This window comes from Monodelphis domestica, chromosome 6 (genome assembly GCF_027887165.1).
Source record: "Monodelphis domestica isolate mMonDom1 chromosome 6, mMonDom1.pri, whole genome shotgun sequence".
Taxonomy (NCBI): domain Eukaryota; kingdom Metazoa; phylum Chordata; class Mammalia; order Didelphimorphia; family Didelphidae; genus Monodelphis; species Monodelphis domestica.
In genome coordinates, this window is record NC_077232.1 from 195,291,935 (window position 1) to 195,305,292 (window position 13,358).

General features: G+C 34.4%; 1 protein-coding gene across 4 annotated transcripts in view; it reads left to right on the forward strand.

The window, feature by feature from the left end:
- TMEM144 (transmembrane protein 144) overlaps window positions 1-13,358 on the forward strand; it is a 70,058-nt gene that overhangs the window by 31,874 nt on the left and 24,826 nt on the right. For 3 of the 4 annotated variants that reach the window (XM_007496186.3, XM_007496182.3, XM_016423152.2), the window contains one exon: window positions 1,414-1,455. The exons of the other annotated variant lie outside the window; for it this stretch is intronic. In XM_007496186.3, the coding sequence (XP_007496248.2) occupies window positions 1,414-1,455 (42 nt within the window). The remainder of the gene's footprint in view (window positions 1-1,413; window positions 1,456-13,358) is intronic. 4 annotated transcript variants of the gene reach the window in all.

Genomic DNA, 13,358 nt, shown 5'->3' on the forward strand with positions numbered 1-13,358 from the left:
ATGGCAGCATATCTGGAGCTTGACTAGGTTATTTTTTCCCCTGGGTTAGACAGTATAATAGGATAAAGAATTGGTCTCAGGCTTCAACAAGAGGAGGAGAACAGGCTAGATTTCCTTCAGGAAATTTCAAAACTCTTTTAATATGACCCCAAACATCTCACAGAAATTACGACCCATTTAATATTGTATATTTTTATTTTCAATTCTGAATTTTCTCCTTCCCTCCATCTGCTCTCATTGAAAAGGCAAGAAATATGGCATCCATCATACTGAATTATGTAAAACATTTCATTATTAGCCACATTGCAAAAAATAAATAAGAAAAATAAGGTTAAAGCAAATGTGCTTCAATCTGCAATTAGAGGTGATCATTTTTATCTTTGGAGATAGAGAGTATTTTCCATCACAGATCCTCTGGAAATATCATGAGTCCCTGTGCTCAGTAGAGTTGCTAAGCCTTTCATACTGGATTATCAACATAATATTATGGTTACAGTGTAAATTGTTCTCTAGATCTGCTCACTTAACTCTGCATCAGTTCATATAAGTTTTCCTAGGTTTTTCTAGTACCCGTTCCTTCTTTATTTCTTAGAGCACAATAGTACTCCATCACAATCATACACCATAATTTGGTTGACCATTCTCCAATTGACAGATATCCCTTCAGTTTCCAATTCTTACCACCACAAAAAGAGTTGCTATAAATATTTTGTAAATTCTTTTCCTTTTTCTTTGATCTCTTTGAAATACAAACCTAGTAATAGTGTTACTGAGTCAAAGGGTATGTCTTTGAGTATAGTTCCAAATAGTCCTCTACAAGATCAGTTCACAGCTCTACCAACATTGAATTAGTTTATCTACTTTTCTGTCATTTTAGTCAATCTGATAAGTATGAGGGTGGTACTTCAGAGTTGTTTTCATTTGCATTTCTCTAATTATTAGTGATTTAAAACATTTTTCATATTGATTATTGTCTATTGATAGCTCTCATTTCTTCTTTGGAAAACTACCCGTTCATATCATTTGACTATTTGTCAACTGGGGAACAATTCTCATTTTTTATGAATTTGGCTCAATTCCATATATAGTTTGCAAATAAGACCTTTATTAGAGAAATTTGTTATAAAAAAGCCCAATTTCATACTTTCCTTCTAATTTTGGCTACTTTGGCTATTTATTTTGGTTATGTAAAACCTTTTTGATTTAATGAAATACAAATTATCCATTTTACCTACTATGATCCCTCTTTCTCTTGTTTAGTCATGAACTCTTCCCTTATCCTTAGATCTGAAAGATAATTTTTGCCATCCCTAATTTGTTGAAAATATTACATTTTATGTTTAACTCATGTACTCACTTTGAGCTAATCTTGGTAAGTGTTGTGAAATGTTTTATATGTCTAATTTCTGCCAGGCCAGACTTCTTTCCAGTTTTTCCAGAAGTTTTTATCAAATAGTAAGTTCTTGCCCTAATATTTTGAATTTTGGGGGTTATCAAACACTAGATTACTATGATCATTTGCTACAGTATATTGTATACCTAATCTATTGCACTGATCAACCACTATATTTCTTATTTTGTACCATATTGTTTTGATAATTACTTCTTTGAGATCTGCTACTAAAAATCAAAGATCTACTAGTGGTCCTACATGGCTATGAGTCTTAGGTTACAACCAACTCAGAAAAATTAAAAATGAGTATCACAAAGCGATCAAGGAAGAAGTGCATGATGAAAATAAGAAGACTATAATATATCACAAATAAGAAACTTGAAAGAACTAGAATAAAGAACATCACTGAGAGATAACATGAGGAAAAGGATGTTCTGGTCATATGGTGAGACTAAGGAATAGTTGTCAAAGCTTGAGCCACTTCACAAATATCCTATCAAAATCAGGAGACAAGAAAGACTCCCAGTATGATCAGCATATCCTCCACGGAAAACATATGAGAAAGCTTTGACAGGAGTCACACAGAATGGACAGAAATTGGTGATGACTCACAAATCTATTTAAATATCTGTAGAAGGTAGAGGAGAATGTTCATAGTAGGTAATATACTTCTGTAAAGTAGGAGGTATGTATGACATTCAGCAGTATGTCATCTGCCGAAAAGTAAATAAAAATAGAGAGGTTGGGGGATTGTGGAATCTGGAAAATGTTTTGATCATGTGCTAAAAAGACTGTCCTTGGAAATCTAGTAGTCAAATAGTGGATAAAACAATAAGAGAACATTATAATCTTATTAGGGTTCTTAATTTCCTAGTAAGCAATAGTATCTTCTTCAGAGCTAACTAATAAATTAGGTGCTTCATAAAGGTACCATACATCTCTACTGATTCTTAACCTGTTAGTTCTTTTAGTATCTCTGTACCATTACTTCTTTTAGAAGTGTCATATTTCTATTAACCCACCTGGAAACCAGAGGGAATTTCTTCACTATAAAACTTCTAGATAATCTGATGTTTGCACTTTCACTTGAAATCATACTGTTTCCAGATAAAACAATTAAGAGATAACATCACATACCACAATTCCTCATTGTTTTTGTGCACACACGCACCCTCTTACTATTGTTTTCATCCTTGACCTCCCTGGAACAGAAAGTCTTTCCTTTAATGGTTTTTGCCCAAGACCTGACTCTTAACACTAACACTAAGTAGGTTGTGGTCTGACTCCAAATGCTATGTGATCATTCAGTGTGGGAAGATCAGTTGTATTCAACTGTCCTCATAATATAGTCAATCATGAGTTTTGTCTCCAATATAATTCCAAATGTCTTTATCTACCAACATCCCCATTCCATTGTCTCCCACTTTGAGATAGATGGTGTGTCTCCCTTAGAGGGTCTCCCTTAGAGGAGAATCACAACATCACATGGACAACCACCACAGCACATACAGGGGTAGCATCTCGCCTCAAATACACCCATAGCTGCCCCACACCAGCTAAAACAAGTATGTCTTAGAATGCAGGCTCTGCATCCCAGGGCAGTGACCAATATGGGTCTCAACTCTGCCCACTGGTATTTGAGTTATAATAGAACAAGTTAATATAAGGCAGTCAGATATGAATGGGTTGCAAAAGATTATAGGTGTCTTCTGTTACTATCAAAGCCTTCATCATCTTTCCAATATCAATATTAGCTTTAACTTTCTGTTGTTTCTACCTTCATTTCTCTTTCACCTATATTTTTTCATTCCAATCACATCACCCTATCTTGTCATCATCTTTTTCTGGAGGACTGCTATAACCTGCTAATTGATTTCCCTGTCTTAAGTCCCTCCTTCTATTCAATCCATTCTCCATATAGTTTTCAAACTAATTTTTCCTAAAAAATAGATTTGACTATGTAACTCCCCTGCTCATTACCTCCCCATTTTTCTCTAAGAAAAAGTACAAATTTATCTTCATTTTTTTAAATTTTCTACTTCTATATTTTCTATTCCATATAATTATATGTGTGCATAAATAAACATATAGAGAGTGGGAGAGAGAATTAATACTCAAAAATGTGTTTAACAAACATTTATTAAGCAACACTCTTTGCCACTCCATAGGCAGGTACAACTGTTATATTTTACTGTTAAGGATGCATAATCAAAGAGTTTAGAGAACACTCCTCTAAAGAGCTCCTAGGAGTCTGTCTGATTATAGTCAGAGTCCTAGGGGAAAGAGAAATACTGAGCATCTGATCAGTAGGATGTAATGAGACTTGAGAAAGGGATGACTGCTTGGCTGTGCTGGGTTTTTTTTTTTTTTATTCAACAAGTCTCAGTTGGGTCAACTTTAAGAGTCTCCTTGAATCATAAGCCTTAGGGATGTACCCACAAGGATAAGAAATGGCTATATTATTTATTATGCCAGAGTTAAATTCTAGAAGTATTATATTCCACAGGGCTGCAGTTACCATCCCCCCAAATCATCTCCCTAGATAAAGGATCATAGTCATATTTTTCTATCCATTCCTATAGCAGCCAACCCCTATGAGCCGTTTATGCCCTTCTCCTGCTAAAGTTGCTTCTGCATGAACAGATCACAATTTTCTACCCCTGGAGATTGATTTCAGATGACATTGGCATATGGACTCATAGAAGGAGGTACCTTTACCACAAAAGCTTCTAAGAGTCATTTTTTGGTATAGAGGGAGTGGGTAAGATTTTAGCATCCTTCACATTGGGAATCACAGACTCAGAGGGTTGAGGCATGGGACTTTTGTCACACACAGACTTCTCACAAACAGGCTAGATCACAGAAGCACAGATTTAAAGCTGGACTAGACCTTAGAGACCATATTGTTCAATTCCCTTATTTTACAGATAAAGAAACTGAGGCACAGAGAATCACACAACTAGCAGCTAAGACAGGATTTTGAAATCAACTTTTCCTGACTTGGAGACTAATATCCTATCTATTATGCCTTGTTTTATCTTAAGGATATCTGGCATGTCTAAGAGCAAAATCCTAGCAGCCCAAAAGACTGGTCATCGTGAAATGGAGAGAAGGCATTGCCTCTCTGGGGCTATTTTCAGCATTCATGTCCCTAGCCAGAGGATCCTCTAGAAAGAGACCAAGATGTCTTCATAGTGTGGGGCAAAAAGGGTAAAAATAGCCAGAGCCCTCAATTTCTCATTGAGAATAAAAGGACTGTCATACTCAGGTCTGGCATGAAGTATGTTGGGAAAGGAATGGACCTCCCCATGGTTTCCAAGCAACCATGAGGAATGGTAATTTCCATAATTCCCAATTTTGACTACCTCTGGTGATGATGTTTTGGAAATTTGAATGTATTATGTATTATAAGGTATCTTCATTAAAGTCACTGTCACTATAGTGGTGTTCATTAATGTGGGGCCGATAAGTTAAATATTAAAATCAAGATTTCTTCATTATCAAGATTTTTCTTATGTAATGCATCCTACCCTGATAAATTAAGCTTTGTCAAAGCAGTCACAAAATAGATATCCTTTTTAAAAACATATAGTTTGTATTTTTAAAACTGATTTGATAATAATGCTAATAATAATTACCATAGAAGATTACATAGTTCTATACTCTGCACATATGAGGCCTAAAATAATTTTTTTAAGGATCTGGGGCAAGATCCTTGAATATATAGTCTTGGGAAGGCCAGCAATGTAGGAGCCTTGGTACCATATGGAAGAAAAAAATATATTAATATTAGACCATGAATCAAAAAACAAGCCTATTTAGTATTTTTATTTATCAATGCTATTCCAAATCTAAGGTGGGGTATGTGAGAGAGAAACAGACAGAGAGAGAGAGAGAGAGGAAGGGAGGGAGAAAAAGAGAGGGAAGGAGCAAGAGAGAGACTGAGACAGAGACAGAGACAGAATGTTTAAGCTGACAGAATTCCTCCTTTTCCTCTGATATGACTCAACAAAAGACATTTTAAAGTAACATTTCAAAATATTAAATCAGGAAAATTTCATAATATGGTAAAATGCAGTCACAAAGTTTATTTAAAATTTATATTCTATGTAATCTAATAAAATAGTCATTTAACATTTCAGGAATCCTGGAGAAGCATCCTCCTAAAACCACTGATGCCAGCTCTAACAGGAGAGCAAATTATCAAATATTTGGGGTGAGCATTTACATCTCAGAAATCATTTAAAATCAGGGTCTGATTTGTTGTTTTGCTTACTTACTAGACTTAAGAAAGTGATGTAGAAAATGTTGATATTGTGTGATAAGCTTTAAAATGAGTACATTTGTTGTCTTTTGAGAGCCAATTATTAAACATTTGTCAACACACCCACCACTTACTCTCCTCTCAATGATTCTTCCTCCTAACCCTTCACTCCCATGCCCCAAGCTAGTCACAGGTAACCAGAAGGAAATAAAGACCTCATTGTACTGACTTCCCTCTTAGGTACTTCACTTTATAACTCTAATCCTTTCTGGCAGATCATTCAGTGGCTCCAGGCCCATCTTTATTTGGTAACTTCCCTAATAATTTCAAGGGAGGAGTATCTAGGGGCTTTCTAAAGAAAGGAGCCAAACAATATTTAAGAACTTATAGTTGAAGACTCATAAATGTTTTTTTTTTTCCTTTGGGATTGATCTAAAGGCTTGTCTACAATCATTTTAGATGCTTTTTAAAAAACTTTATTTTTTTCAATTAGCACTCATTTATTTTCTTGACTTCTTATATCTCCTCCCCAGTAGACTATTTCTCAGAATATTTTTGGATGCATAAAATAAGATTTTAATAAGAAGTCAATTGCATCGAAATAATTTTCTTTTTTAATCATGACTTGGTTAAGAATAGCTTTGCAATGAGGATGGAGATTTCATCAAAAATGTTTAATTTTGGGGTCTTTGCATTATCATTGTGATTTATTGGGGTCTTCCTGGGAACTTACAATCTGTTCAGGTGTTATTTCATTTTTCTTTTGAGTCCACACAGAGCTTATACAGCAAAGAAAGGCAGCTAGCATTAATTAATCTGTGAAATGTAAACTAGCCTACCCATCTTCAACTGAATGGTGCCAAATGGGCTTGCTCCAGTTCCCATCTCTAAAGTTTAAAATCTTTTGGCTTTGGTAACATAAGTTTTGCACTTCTCAATTTTTTTAATACAGTGACATGACCACAGCACCATTTTTTTAAAGTCCTAACTTTGGGGATTAGGCCCAGCTAATGTCATCTCAGTTTCAGCTGTTGATAGCTCCCCCACCTCTGCTAATACTCCATATATTGGAAACAGCTGAGTTCACAGATGGTGGACAAGAGCTGGATGCCAATTTAACAGATTATTACCCTCAAAGTTTGCTGATTCCTCGAATTAAAATTTTCTGCCTGTCAGTTGGGAGAAGGAAAAAAAAAGCATTGGTTCAAATCAACCCCTTTGCAGAATTAATTTTGCAACTCTATACTAGACTGACTGATTTTTTTGTTATAATTCATGAGTAAGATGCCATCCTACAGAAAAATAATTCCATTGATTTTGTCTTAGAGAATTATAGGACCTCTGAATTCCCTTCCAATGGTAAAATCCTAGGGTTCTAAGACTGAAAGAGAAATACATATAGATGATGGTGTTCATTACTAAAAAACATAGCTGTTACTCTGTAAGGAGCTCTCAACAAAACCCTTAATCACCAGAATCAATTTTCTTCCATTTGGGTAGCCTTATTTAGAAAAAGAGGTAACTACAGATAAAGTAATTTATTTTATTATATGTAAAATAATTTTAACATTTATGAAAATTGAGTTCTGAATTCTCTTCCTTCTGCCCCTTCCCAACACATTAAGAATGCAAACAATATTATTTTAATTATACTTGTGAAGTCATACAAAACATATTTCCATATTGGCTATATTACACAAGAAAACATAAAAATAAAACAAGAAAATACCAAGTACAAAAATATGTTTCAATTTGCACATGGAGTTTACCAGTTCTCTTCCTCTGAAGGTGGATGGTATTTTTCATCTTGAGTCCTTTGGAATTATCTTGGATCATCATCTTTAATAGAGTACCTAAGTCTCTCATAGTTGGTCATTCCTTATAGTACTGTTTTTACAATGGTTAATGTTCTCCTGGTTCTGCTCACTTCAATTTGCTTCAGTGTGTATGAGTGTCCACAAATTTAGCAAAAACAATCCTCATCATTTCTCATAGCATGATAATATTCCATCACAATCATATTCAAAGACTTATTCAGACATTCCTCAAATGGTGGACATCGCTTAAATTTCCAATTCTTTGCTACAACAAAAAGTTGCTCTAAATATTTTTGCACAAATAGATCCTTTCCCCTTTTCTTTTCTCTATTTGGGATATACACCCAGGAGTAGAATTGCTAGGTTGTATAATAGGCATAGATTTTTGGCTCTGTGTGTGTAATTCCAAATTGGTTCTCCAGAGTGGATGGATCCATTCACAGCTCCACCAACAGTGGATTTCCCTCTATTTTCATATCCCCTCCAGTATTTGTCATTTTTCTTTTCTGTCATCTTAGCTAATCTGATGGGTATGGTGTGATATCTTTAGAGTTGCATTTCTTTAACAAATAGAGTTAGAGTATTTTTTTAATGTGACTATTGATAGCTTTGATTTCTCCTTCTGAAAAATACCTGTTCAAAATATTTTTACCATTCATCAATTCTGGAATGGCTCATTTGTTTTTATTTCACTCAGTTCCCTACATATTTGAGAAATTAAGCCTTTGTCATATAAATATAAAATTTTCCATGCTTTCTGTTTTCATTCAAATTATGGCTATATTTATTTTGTAACTGTAAAACTTTTAAATTTGATATAATTAAAATTGTCCACTTTACTTTGAGTATTACTCTCTATCTCATTTAGTCATAAACTCTCATCCATATATCTGACTGGTATGTTTTTCCATCCTCTTCTAATTTACCTATGATAATATCCTTTACATTTAGATTTGTCTCAATGGTTATATGTTATGAGATGTTAGTCTATGCCTAGTTTCTGCTCTTTTTTAAGTTTCCTGGCCATTGTATTCTGCTGATCCAACACTATTTTTTGACAAATACAAAAATGTTTTCATGACTAGCACTTTGTAACATAGTTTCTAATATAGTACTATGAGGATATCTTCTTTCATATTCTTTATTGCATCCCTTGATATTCTTAGCCTACCCATGATAAATTTATATTTCTTCAGTTGTTCATATCTGTCTTTATCTGAGTAAAAAGTAACTATGTTCCAAAAAACCCCCGTGTTTATCTTGGCAACTAGAAATCTACCTTCTTATATTGTCTACAGTTATGTAAATATATTTTTTCTTTTTATATCCTGCTGCTGAATTTGGTTTGAAGTATATAGAAATGCTGATAATTTATGGGGATTTATTCCATATCCTGAAACTTGCCAACATTGTTGTTTCAACTATTTTTATCTATAACTAGCATTCTCCATATATACCATTATATCATCTTCAAAGAGAGATAGTTTGTTTCTTCTTTGCCTATTTCTATTTCTCTAAGTTTCTTTTGTGTTCTTGTATCAATAGTTAAGCATTCCTATTACAATATTGAACAATAGTTATGATAGTGGACAATTGCTTCACCCATTATCTTATCAGGAAAACTTCAAGTTTATTGCAATTATAGATAACTTATTCTTAGTTTTAGATAAATATAACTTATCATTTTTAAGAAATATTCCCTTTATTCTTATGATTTCTAGTGTTTTAAATAGGAATAGATGTATTTTGTCAAAGGCTTTTTCTGCATTGATTTTTGTTATTTGTTATTGATGGGATCAATTATGCTAATAGTTTTCCTAATATTAAACCAACCCTGCAATCCCAGTATAAATCCCATCTGGTCATAATGTACAATCTTTGTGATATATAGTGCTGTAATTTCCTTAATAGTGTTCTATTTAAAACTTTTGCATCCATATTTTTGTATGCTTATTCATTAAGGAACTTTGACTATAACTTCCTTTCTTTGCTTTTGTTCATCCACTTTTAAGTATCAAAACCATTTCTATATCATAAAAGGAATTTTGTAGGACTCTTTCTTTACCAAATTTTTCAAGTAATTTAAATAATATTGGAATTCATTTTTTCCCTTAAATATCTGGTAGAATTCACTTGTAAATCCATCTTGGTCCTGAAGTCTTTTTCTTAGGTAGCTCATTTATTGCCATTCAGTTTCTTTTACAAAGAAAGGGTATTTAAGAATTCTATTTCCTGTTCTATTCACCTGAGTTTATGTGTATTTTTAGTGTTCATTTCATGTACATTGTCATTTTGAGTAGAACTTAATCAGGCAAAAAAACTCCTAATTATAGTTTTAATTTCTTCTTCATTTTGGTGCATCCACACTTCTTATTTTTCACACTGGTAATTTGCTTTTCTTCTTTCTTTTTTAAATCAAATTAAGGGAATGACTAGCCTATTTTATGGTATAAGAAAAACTTTGTACAACTGAAGCCACCCAAATTGGGATTGGGCTATGAGGTAATGAGTTCTGCATCAATGACCATCTTCACATGGAGATTTGAAAGTTACTCCTTAGGAATGCTTTAGAAGGAGTTTGGTTTAAGGTCCAAGTAATCTTAGGTACAATGGCCCTTAGGTACAACTCTGAGATAACAGTAACTAACATTTACCTAGTTCTTTAGGGTTTGCAAAGTGCTTTGCATATGTTATTTAATTCTTATAACCTTTGTGAAGTAGGGACCACAAGCATTAGTACCACCATTTTACAAATGAGTCAGTCAGTAAGCATTTGTTAATTGCCTCCTATGTACTAGGCACTGTACTAAGGTATAGGCTATAAAGAAAGACAAAAGATAATATACACTTTCAAACAGATCACACTCTAATAGTGATGACCACTTGGAAATAACTATGTATGAACAAAATGCATGTAGATAGGGCAACTTAGAGATAATCAATATAGGGAAAGGGACTGGAATTAAGATGGGGGTCTGGAAGGATTTCTCATAGAAAACTGAATTTTAGCTGGAGCTTGAAGGAAACCAGGAGAAGCTAAGAGGGAGAGATGAGGAGGAACAGAATTCTGGAGGACAGGCAGTAAAAATGACAAGTCTAGAGATAGCATGTCTTCTGTGAGGAAGTCAGTGTTACTGGATCACAGATGATGTTGGAGATGGGAGGAATAAAGTGTAAAAAGCATTGAAAGGTAAGGAAAAGGCCAGGTTGTGAAAGGTTTTGAAAATCAAACAGAGAGTTTTATTTTTGATCCTGAAGGTGATTGAATATAGAGTGATGAGGATCAGAAAGATTAAATGATTTATCCAGGGTTATTCAGTTAAAAGTTGTCAGAAGTGAGATCCCTATCTCAATCTCCCTAACTGGAATCCCATTAAAATCAGTAGTAAGCCATGCTGACTCTGTGTGATACTAAATACTAGGAGTGTTGTTATGGATTAAGAATCTAGAGAGGGATATAAGATGTCATGGGTTTAGTCAAGATTGATTGGCAGAAATGTCAATTTCATGGCATGTGTCCCAGATCAAAATGTATTTGAGAAATGTATAACAAAATTGAAAAAAAAACAATAAAAGACAGATAAGGTAATTTTGGGTTTTCTAAGACACTATTTGATCCAGAGAGATCTATTTCTATTTGAGTTTAACATCACTGGAATGAAGTACTGAACTGTGTTTTAAAGCCTGTGGAAGCACTGTAGCAATTTAAGGAAACTCCAGTGAAGTAGAATTAATAGTCATAGCTTTCATTTATAGAATGCTTTAAGGTTGGCATGATACATGCATTACCTCATTTGATCCTTATAACAATACTGTTAGTTGGGTGCTATTATTATCCCCATTTTATAGCTGAGAAAGGTTAAACAATTTGTCTACTGTCATTCAGAAAAAAAGTGATGTAGATAGGATTTAAACTCAGGTCTTCCTAATTCCAGGTATTGTTTGGAAGATAGCTATAGAAATATTCCAAGTAGAGATCTCTATATAAACTAACATCATCTAGCTGACTTATGTGGCCATCAAACTGTCAGGGTAGGGGTAGGACATAGCCAAACCTTATAAAGCATAGAGAGAGCTCAGAAAACCTGAAAAGCAGTTGGGGAGGGAGAGACATAGAGGAAACATGATCAAATATGCTGTGGACACACTGGAAGAGGCATGGCAGTCAGGTGGTGGAGTGGAGTGCTTGTCCTGGACTCAGGAAATCTCATCTGAATTCAAATCTCATCTCAGACACTTATAACTGTGTGACCCTGGGCAAATTACTTAACCTTCACTTTCTTTATCTATAAAATAAACTAAAGAAGGAAATGGCAAACCACTCTAGTATCTTTGCCAAGAAAATTCCAATGAGGTCATGAAGAGTTGGACACAACTAAAAAGACTAAACAAGAAGAAGTAACAAACATGAGGGGCTGTGGGGCTGTGAGGAAAACACTCTGGTTAGAGATGAGTATGCATATTAGGGAACAGCAGGAAATAAAATGTGATAGGGTTGCTCTGGCCAGATTATAGAAATCTCATGAATAAGTCAGAGGAATTGGCCTTAGTAAGAGGGAAATAAGGAACAAATGAAAGTTTGGGGTCAGGATAGTGACATATCCACCATGAACAAATAAGGGTCAAGAGATTAGGAACATGAATTCTTCTGGGTATCTTTCTCAAAGAAAAAAATATTCATTTTGGCCTTTAAATTTTAAGCACGTCTTCCAGAAATAATTTTAATTAATTTAGTATTATGCTAAATGTAAATGTTTCTAGCTTGGATTGACTCAGTTATCAAATTGATCTTCTTAAAGTATAAGATTAGCTATATCAGTCAAATCCCATGTCCTCCTATTACCTGCAGGCTCAAATATAAAATCCTCTGGCTTTTAAAGTCCTTTACAACTTACTTTCAAGTCTTTTTATGCCTTTACTCTCTTGAATATGCTATATAAATCATTTATAATGGCCTTCTTGAAATGCCTTGAAAAAAAATAAGAAAACTAACATTAATAAGGTGCTTTGAAGGGGACAGTTATGTACCTCAATGAATAGAAGGCCAGGAGATAGAAAGACAGGAGGTCCTGGGTTCAAATCTGATTCTCAGACATTTCCCAGCTTTTGACTTTGGGCAAGTCACTTAATCCCCATTGCCTGGTCCTTAACATTCTTCTGCCTTGGAACCAATATACAGTATTTATTCTGAAATGGAAGGAATGGGAACAGAACCAAGATGGCAGTTTAGTAGCAGTGAAAGTCTAAAACTACTCTGACTATCCTTCCAAAACAGTCTTTAGAAGGTTTCTCAAAAAGCCAAGAATCAAAGCAGGATGAGCAAGGAGACTCTCCCACTGGATATAACTTGAAAGGTAGTGTAAGGGGTGGAAAATGTGAGCGGTATATATATATATATATATATATATATATATATATATATATATAAGGTTGGACTGGATTATTTAAGAGTAGAGTCACCAGGAATTTAGTCAAGTTCCAAACAGATTTATTTTAACAATTTATTTATAAAATATAGAAAGAATGAAAGTAAGAAAATCAGAGAGAGAAGAATAGGGTAAGATATCTAGCCTAAGCATTAAGTATTTTGCTCTGTCCCCTGACTCAACCCAGGCAGGGCTAATTAGTCCTTAGCCCAAGGGGCCTCAGCCTTGAGGACCTGAGGATATAGGAAGCCTCTCTCAAGAGGAAAGGTCTCTCCTGAGGCTACTCCCTTCAAAAAATCCAGGAAAGGAGTCAGTCTTTTTCACTCACCACACGTGGTAGTTTTAAGAAAGTAGAAGCAGCCTGAGATCCTCAGTCAGAATTCCTCCAAAGTCAAGTTGAAGATGAAAGATGAAAAAGTGATCTCACAGGAAGTTTGTGGCATTTTAAAGATTATTCC